Source organism: Henckelia pumila, chromosome 4, assembly GCF_033568475.1.
Source record: "Henckelia pumila isolate YLH828 chromosome 4, ASM3356847v2, whole genome shotgun sequence".
NCBI lineage: Eukaryota > Viridiplantae > Streptophyta > Magnoliopsida > Lamiales > Gesneriaceae > Henckelia > Henckelia pumila.
Genome location: NC_133123.1, coordinates 212,976,459 through 212,986,375, shown reverse-complemented (window position 1 = coordinate 212,986,375; position 9,917 = coordinate 212,976,459). Strand labels below are relative to the sequence as shown.

The 9,917-nt window shown below is 35.8% G+C and overlaps 1 protein-coding gene across 1 annotated transcript; it reads left to right on the top strand.

Moving 5' to 3' along the window:
- Positions 1-2,112: 2,112 nt before the first annotated feature.
- LOC140865144 (ethylene-responsive transcription factor ERF027-like) lies at positions 2,113-2,917 on the top strand. The gene has a single exon (XM_073269673.1). The coding sequence runs from the start codon at positions 2,152-2,154 to the stop codon at positions 2,764-2,766; it is 615 nt and encodes a 204-aa protein (XP_073125774.1). The 5' UTR covers positions 2,113-2,151; the 3' UTR covers positions 2,767-2,917.
- The last annotated feature ends 7,000 nt before the right edge of the window (positions 2,918-9,917 follow it).

Genomic DNA, 9,917 nt, shown 5'->3' with positions numbered 1-9,917 from the left:
TATGAAAATATTCAAGGATATTTTAGAGCGATAAAATATTAAAATAAGATCTTTTTTTTAAAAAAGTACCTCCCCCCTTACTTTTTTAAAAACAACTTATAAGCTATCAAACAGCTTATTTTGACAGCTTATAAGCTGTTTTTAAAATTTTTTTTCCAAATAACCTGTTTTTTAAAATTTTTGCCAAACAAAATTTGAGAGCTTAAAAGCTCTAAAACAGATAAGCTGTTTGAAAAAGCTTTTAAGCTCAGCCAAACACAGTCAAAAATATTAGTTTTTGTGTTGAAAATATTATTTTTTATGTAAAAAATATTGCTTTATAATGTATATTAATTTGACATAAAAATTACTATTTTTTTTGTTAATAGTATTATTTTTTTAGTCAAAATTCAAAAGTATTAGCATTAGAAGTAATCCATGTTCTAATTTATTATTGTTTTTTTGTCACTCTCTTGATAGAAAAAGAATCGATATATAATTCTCCACAATAACTAGAAAAAAGTTCAAGAGTAAAATATTTAATCAACTTCTACAACATGGTCAACAGTAAGTGGGAAAGGAACAGTTTAAAATCAATTGATGTTGGAAGCTAAAGGCACAGATGGTGCGGCTGGCGGTGGGACTGGCTCAATAGGACGCTCTTGGTGGCTACCGCCCTTTTCAATTTTCATTTGGAGTGACCTTATCACAATAGGAGAAAATAGAAAATGAGACATTAATCAAAAGAACATGAAAAAAAGAGGAAAAATATTGTTTTCCATCCAGATTTATCAAATAGGCTTCAAAAACAAAAGCAAAAGCTTGCAAACCACAATTTTAAGCACCAGGAAATTCTTTTTTAGCATCATATAGCACTTATGTTTCTCAAACGCAAGAAATGGTGGCTCCCAATATAATTTTCAAAATAAAATTATTTAGAAAAATAAACTTAAACAACTAAAAACATTAATTAAATAGTTAGTACAATAAAATCATTTGAATAAATAATAAAATATTTTATTAGCACAATATTCAAATAAAGAATTTAAATGAGATAAACTTTAAAAATAATAATACTAATATTTATTAAATTTAATACATGTGATTTAGTAGATTAGATTTTAGGCACTACAGCAGAAACCACCCTAACATAGTATATTGAGCAAATAACTAGATTTAAGTAATTTGGGATAGCTTTTAGGAATGAGTTCTCAGTTTTTTTCTAAACGAAACTTCTAAAATGTTGTTAAAAAAAAGTTGTGAAGTGCTTTCTAAAAGCTCTTCCAAACACTATCTCAATAATGTATAGTTTGGTGGTGTCAGAGTTTTCGCAAATAAAATTTTACTAAAGCCCAGCAAAAACTAGAATTATTAAGATACTACAGTGAACTAATTACTTATATTATGTTTCACAATATAAAACATGTAATTCAATTTTAGAAATAGAGTTAAATTTTTCCTCTAATGTTTGGGCAAAAGAACATCTCATCACCCCTCTCTCTGTGGGAGAAACAAATATTTCATCATCTTATTCGCGAAATAATTTTCCAACCTATAAATTTTATATATATACTTTTAATCATGTATGTTAATTTATCATTAAAAACTAGCGGAAAAGAACACATGGACAATAAGTGCATAATTCCCCCCAAATTTATATTAATATGATAATTATATTTTTTCGTGTCCATTATTTGGGTCCAAAACCATCTAAAATTCTTAAAGCAATGGACAAGTTGGCACATGACAAACAAAATAGACCAAATCCATTTATACCCTAGTAATAGGAACTTCAAAAAAAAAAAAAAGAAAAGAAAATGGGACACTCTTAGCTTCAACTTGCTCTAGTAGTGCACAGCCATATGAGAAAACTCATGGCAAACGTGTTAAATTATAGTCCATCCACATCACACAAGTTGCGACTCCGACATGAATCTTGATTCTGAATACAAAAAGTGGTGACCCATATCTCAAAATTGCTAACAGCTAATTGGATTTCTTTTTTATCCTCAAAAACCTTAAAACAAAAAAAGTACAATCTCACTCCCCAATTAGCTTGGGGTCCGCGAAGTGTCCGCGCTTTTTCTGTGGGATTCTTTCCCTTTAAAAACCCCCCGTTTTCCAACATATCCAAATCCAGAAATCATAATTTTCACATTTTTGATTTCATGCATGGCGAATCCAGCTTCACGACAAAATCCATCTTTATTTATACCTAATCCCGAGGATCAAGAAAGTTCCGCCCTTCCGCACCCAGTGGCAGGGGCATCCATTGCCTCCCCGACGTCGGGGCGGCATCCCGTTTACCGCGGGATTCGATCCCGGTGCGGCAAGTGGGTGTCGGAGATTCGTGAGCCACGCAAAACAACACGAATTTGGCTGGGAACATACCTCACCCCGGAAATGGCAGCTGCAGCCTACGACGTGGCCGCACTGGCACTGAAAGGCCCCGACGCTGCCATCAATTTCCCTGCTTTAGCTGACTCGTACCCAGTACCGGCGTCTAACTCAGCTGCTGATATAAGGGCGGCGGCGGCCACAGCGGCGGCTGCCAGAGGGGGCAGCAGGGGAGAGCAAATGGGCGCCCCGCCCCCACCGGGGGACGAAGCTTCGTCCAGCGTGGAAACCAATTTTGTGGACGAGGAAGAGTTATTTGGGATGCCGAAACTTCTGGCGGACATGGCTGAGGGCATGCTCGTGAGCCCGCCGAGGATGAAAACGGGTGGCGATGACGAAGACTCGCCCGAAAACTATTCCAGAAACGATAATCTATGGAACTATCCTTGACTCGAAATCAATAAAAATAAGTCGAATAATCTGTAAATGGTACAATTGCAGCGTGTGGTAGGATTTGGATTTATGAACAATTCCGCCACCATGGATTGTACTCTTGTTGTGGCTTCACAGAGTACGTACGTACAACCATGGCTTCCCCTGCTTTGCGTGCTTGCTGCTGTGCTTTCCTGTTTCAGATTTAATGAATGGAAAGAAGTTAATATTGTGATTGATTAATAATTCTGTTTCAGTCATATTAATTTAACCATCACTCGTAAGTGATGAGTCAAAGCCAATTCGCCAACTAATTGCTCTCCCAAATTCACATATTGAGTATGACATGTCGTTTTTCTACACTTGGGAACCAAGATATAACTCAGCCCCCAATCCGCGATCCAGCATTTGTTAAGTAAAATTACATTGTCCCACTTCGTCATCTCAAAATATCACAATTGTAAGAATCACTCATGGATTTATACTCGATTTTTCTACAGTTTCAGTGAAAAATAATATTGCGTTTTACAAAATTGTCATTTTAAACTTTTTTTTTTTTTCAGTGAAAGTTCACTCATAAATATGCATTTTATGCTAGACATGTCTTATATATATATCGGTGAAATGATGTCAATATTGGCCGGATGGATCCACAGGGAAATTCTAAGGAATTAATAAGAAACTTAATTTGGATATTCTTATATATTTTTGGCTTACTTTTAATGTAAACATTTGTTTTGGAGGGGGGGGGGGGGCCTTTATGAAGCGTAAGTTTCAATAACAAAAGTGTATTAATTGGCAGCGTGAAATCCAGCTACACCCCATTTTGGGACACTGAATCTTCACTCTCTGGGGTACAATTGTTGTTCACAATAATATTGACCATGGGTCCCAAGTTCCAGTCTCTGAGTAATATGGAAAATTGGGACCATCTAGAAAAAAGCGAAACCAAATATATACCTCAATCATTAAACAGTGTAAACCTCAGATTAATTTTCTTTTTTTAAAAAAAAAAAAACAAAAAATGTAAACTCTAGGTTACTTGATCCAAACGTAAACATCAAAATTCTTATACGATATTGATACAAAAACTGTTACGAGAGATATCTCTATTCGATCCGATAAAAAAAAAATTATGTTAATATTATTACTTTTAATTTTATATATGCACAAACGTAATCAGGTTGTTTCATTAGGGAGTTGAAATAAATGAAAATAAAAATTTTTTTGATAAAAAAAAGTCATTGAGAAAATAACATATCAAGGTATATAGTAGAACAAAAATAACAAGCAAATAAATATTAAAAAAATATAAATATACTAGATACATGTGTCAATGTTTAGCTAATACTTGTGCAGTTGAACCAAAATCACTGAAAATTAAAAGGTTACCAAAACCAAATTTTGAAAAATTAATGGACCAAAATCAAAACATGAACAAGTTAATTGACCAAAAAAAATATTTTCTCCGCAAATAATATTCATGTCGTTTGAAATCATTTCCCCAAATCAAATCCATCACGTGAAATCAATTAAGTTCATCATTCCAGATACAAGTATACAACCTTAGTTATTTCGAGAATAATATAGGAGTATTTTCGAATAAATTGAGATGATAGTTTCGAATAAATCTGTTGGAAATATATTTAAATAAAAATTTTGAATGAAAATAATGGATCATGAATGTGTGAGTGTCTTTTGGCTCTCCACATTCTTAAATTAATTTGAGGCTTTTGGCTCTCCACATTCTTGAGTTAAATGAAAGATTAATTGAGTTAATTAATCTTATGATTCTTGGTGTGCTTTTTGAAGCCTATAAATAGTGTGTTCATTTCCTCAATCCAAACACACACATTATTCAAGATCTCACTCAAGAATTCTCTTACATTTCATATTGTTAGCTCTTCTTTTGGCCTCCGTTAAATTTTGGTGATAAAGTGAAGGTACGATTCAAGTTCGCCGGAGTAGTGAATTTATGCTTACTTTTCTACTGGTTTTTTCGTTGTATCCTGGGAAACAGACGTCTGTACGTGTTGATCCTCAAGCATCTTGTGGAGGGGACGAATCTGTTTTAAGGAAACTGTACTAGTTACAGGCCTCGGTTTGCTTGACTATTTCCTTACTTGTTTTCTTTATACTTTTTAGTATTTATGTATTCGTTATACTATTGAATTGTTATACAATCATTCTTTCTTATTGTTTTATTATTTCTGTAATATTCACGTTTTGAGTTTGCATATTTTGATAACAAACTTAAAACAGACTTGGTGCTCATTACGTGACTTGTTTCGAAATGGCTTCTGCTTCAAGTAAGACTACTCCAGTTGCCCCTATTGTCACGGTTTCAAATCGTGTCGTTTCTCCTGTTGCCCCACGTGGTGTTGCCGTTCCTGTTCCAAACAGTCACGGAGAAAAGCCAGAGAAGTTCACTGGTGCGGACTTCAAGAGGTGGTAGCAGAAAATGCTTTTCTACTTGACGACGCTGAACCTCGCCAGATTCCTCTCGGAGGATGCTCATAAGCTCAAGGAGGGTAAGGGAGATGTTGAATCCGTCAGTGCTTTGGAGGCATGGAATCATTCTGATTTCCTATGCCGAAATTATGTACTGAACGGATTGGCAGATTCGCTCTACAATGTGTATTGCGAAAAAAAAACGGCCAAAGAGCTGTGGGAATCCCTTGACAAAAAGTACAAAACCGAGGATACGGGGGCCAAGAAGTTTCTTGTAGGCCGCTTTTTGGCTTTTAAGATGTTGGATTCCAAGCCAGTTATCAGCCAAGTTCAAGATATCCAACTGATTCTTCACGAGATTCACTCTGAGGGGATGACGTTGAGCGAATCCTTCCAAGTGGCGGCCATTGTTGAGAATCTACCACCGGCATGGAAGGATTTCAAGAACTACTTGAAACACAAGCGAAAGGAGATGAATGTTGAAGAACTCATTGTTCGACTTCGTATCGAGGAAGACAACAAGAGTTCTGAAAGACGATTGTTTTCTCTAGTTGCTGCTAAAGCAAATGTTGTGGAGCATGACCAAAGCTCGAAAAATAAACACTTAAATCCTTCGAACAAAAGGATGAAGATGGGACCAAAAGGAGGCATTACGAAGAAGAAGTTCTTCGGGAAATTCTTCAACTATGATGGTACTGGTCACAAGGCCTCTGAGTGCAAGAAGCCAAAGAAAAACTGAAAAGTGAATATGGTGGAGAACATATCCCATGAGGTTTCAAACATGAACCTTTGTGCTGTCATTTCTGAAGTGAATATGGTGGAGAACATATCCCATGAGGTTTCAAACATGAACCTTTGTGCTGTCATTTCTGAAGTGAATCTGGTTGGTTCAAACCCAAGGGAGTGGTGGATTGACAGTGGTGCCACTCGCCATGTTTGCTCTGACAAAGAGATGTTTGCAAATCTTGAGGAATCCGAGAACGGGGAAATGCTGTTCATGGGTAATTCTGCAACTTCTGAAATCAAGGGACAAAGAAAAGTGGTTTTAAAGATGACCTCTGGAAAAGAGCTGACTTTGAACAATGTGTTGTATGTTCAAGACATCCTAAGAATTTGGTGTCTGGGTCGCTGCTTAACAAGCATGAGTTTCGCATTGTGTTTGAGTCAGATAAAGTTGTTTTGTCTAAGAATAGAATGTTTGTTGGGAAAGGCTATGTAAGCAATGAGTTGTTCAAACTCAATGTAATGGCTATTAAGTCTGTGATCAATAAGATGAAATCTTCTGCTTACTTGCTTGAGTCTTCCAATTTGTGGCATGGTAGACTAGGACATGTTAATTATGATACGATTCGTAGATTAATTAACTTGAAAATTATTTCTACATTCAAAATTGATACACAACACAAATGTGAAACTTGTGTTGAGGCAAAACTAAAAAGATCATATTTTCAAACAGTTGAAAGGAAAAGTGAACCTCTTGATTTGATTCATTCTGATCTATGTGACTTAAAAGGAGTACAAACACGTGGTGGAAACAAATACTTCATTACTTTTATTGACAATATCACAAAATATTGTTATGTGTATCTTCTTAAAAGTAAAGATGAAGCTATTGAAAAGTTTGTCCACTACAAAAGTGAAGTTGAAAACCAACTTAGCAAAAAAATTAAGGTGCTAAGAAGTGATCGTGGAGGAGAGTATGAATCACCATTTGCTGAGTTTTGTGCTCAACATGGTATCAGACACGAAAGAACTGCACCTTACTCTCATCAGCAAAATGGTGTCGCAGAGCAAAAGAATCGCACTTTGAAAGAAATAATGAATGCACTGTTACTGAGTTCTGGTTTATCACAGAACATGTGGGGGGAAGCTGTTCTGACAGCTAATTACTTTTTAAATAAGATACCCCGAAAGAAGCAAGATAAAAGTCCATATGAATTATGGAAAGGAAGAATACCTTCATACCAATATTTGCGAGTGTGGGGGTGTCTTGCCAAGGTAGTCGTACCTACTCCGAAAAAGGTAAAAATTGGACCAAAAACTGTTGATTGCATTTTCATAGGATATGCACACAACAATAGCGCCTATCGATTCCTTGTGTCTGAATCTCAAATTCCTGACATTCATAAGAATACAATAATGGAATCAAGAAATGATTCATTCTTTGAACATGTGTTCCCTTTCAAATCTAAGGAAGAACCAAGTTCATCCAAAAGATTACATGAGACAATGGAAAAAGAACAAGAGGTTAACTACGAGGTTGAACCTAGACGTAACAAAAGAGCTAGAACTGAGAAATCATTTGGTCCGGATTTCATCACTTTCATGTTGGAAAGTGAACCTCAAAGCTTCAAGGAAGCTGTGAATTCATCTGAAGGACCTCAATGGAAAGAGGCTATAAATTCCGAATTAGAATCCATTTTGCAAAATCATATGGGGGAACTAGTGGACCTTCCTCCAGGAAGAAAAACACTAGGTTATAAATGGATTTTTAAATGGAAAATGAAATCAGATGGAACAATAGATAAGTATAAAGCCAGATTGGTAATCAAGGGTTACCGTAACGTGAAGGGTTTGATTACTTTGACACTTATTCTTTAGTAATGAGAATAACTTCAATTCGAGTGATACTTGCAATTGACGCCTTGCGGAATTTTGAAGTACATCAAATGGATGTAAAGACTACCTTTCTAAATGGAGATTTAGAAGAAGAAATTTACATGGAACAACTTGAGGAATTTTCTGCACCTGGGCAAGAAAATAAGGTTTGTAAATTGGTGAAGTTTTTGTATGTCTTAAATCAAGCACCAAAACAATGGCACGAAAAATTTGACAAATTCATGCTAGAAAGTGGATTTAAAGTCAATGAGTGGGACAAATGTGTATACGTAAAGAACAATGAAAGTGGCTATGTCATTTTATGTCTTTATGTAGATGACATGCTTATCATCGGAAGCAATGATAAGATGATCAAATCCACTAAGAAACTACTGAACTAAAAATTCGACATGAAAGATTTGGAATTATCCGATGTCATTCTTGGAATTAAAATCCATAGAACATCAGAAGGGATGGTTCTATGTCAGTCACATTATGTGAACAAAATTCTTGAGAAATTCAATAAGGATGACTCTACATTGGATAGAACCCCGATAGATACGAGTCAACATCTATCGGAGAATCGGGGTGAGAGTATCTCCCAACTAGAATACTCTCGAGTCATTGGTAGTCTGATGTACTTAATTAGTTGTACACAGTAAGCAAATTGAGGAGATTCACCAGTAATCCAGGAGATGAACACTGGAAAGCAATTATAAGATTGCTAAGGTATTTAAGATACACTCGTGACCATGGGCTGCACTATACCAGATATCCTGCTGTTATTAAAGGATACAGTGATGCAAACTGGATATCTGATATGAAAGACTCAAAATCTACAAGAGGATTTGTATTCACTTTAGGAGGTGCAACAATTTCTTGGAAATCTTCTAAACAAACTGTAATAGCCAGATCCACGTTGGAATCTGAGTTTATTGCACTTGATAAGTGTGCTGAAGAAGCTGAATGGTTGCGTCTATTTTTAGAAGATGTTCCAGGATGGGTGAAACCTGTACCGTCTATTAGCATTCATTGTGATAGTCAATCTGCGATCGGAAGGGCACGAAGCAAGATGTATAATGGAAAGTCTAGACATATACGTCGTAGACACAACACCATTAGACAACCACTCTCAACTGGAGTTATCTCTATTGACTATGTAAAGTCAAAGGATAATATAGCGGATCCGTTAACCAAAGGGTTAAACAGAGAGTTAGTTGAAAATTCTTCAAAAGGAATGGTCTGAAGCCTATGGAATAAATTGGTGCGAAGGAAAACCCAACCTATGATGACTGGAGATCCCAAGAACTAGGTCCAATGGGACAACCTAATCGCACTGGTTTGGTAGATCACTGTGGGGGTTATCCCTAGTCTATTCCTATTGCAAACAGTGAATGTTGAGGATAAGCACATGAATTTTAATGATTCTGATGGAATTCAACATAGAATCACCTATGTGAGAGAGAAGTGGGGCCGCTTCGAAGGAATTGCAAGGCTCAATTCTGACCCTCTTACAGAACCAGGCGTGTGTTCATGACCAAAACGAAGACAATCATGAGAACTGATAGTATCAGGGACAGTCCTGTGTGAAATATATTTTAATTTACACAAACGGATGTATAGTTCAAAGACATCGCGTCTACTGTCAACCAGTACATTACTATGCTTTCACAAGGGAAGGTTCAAAAGATAACACCTACCTATCCTTTGTAGGATTCAACTGTAGAACTTTATTACCAAAATTCGTATCAATTTTCATTCATGTGGGGGATTGTTGGAAATATATTTAAATAAAAATTTTGAATGAAAATAATGGATCATGAATGTGTGAGTGTCTTTTGGCTCTCCACATTCTTGAATTAATTTGAGGCTTTTGGCTCTCCACATTCTTGAGTTAAATGAAAGATTAATTGAGTTAATTAATCTTATGACTCTTGATGTGCTTTTTGAAACCTATAAATAGTGTGCTCATTTCCTCAATCCAAACACACACATTATTCAAGATCTCACTCAAGAATTCTCTTGCATTTCATATTGTTAGCTCTTCTTTTGGCCTCCGTTAAATTTTGGTGATAAAGTGAAGGTACGATTCAAGTTCGTCGAAGTAGTGAATTTATGCT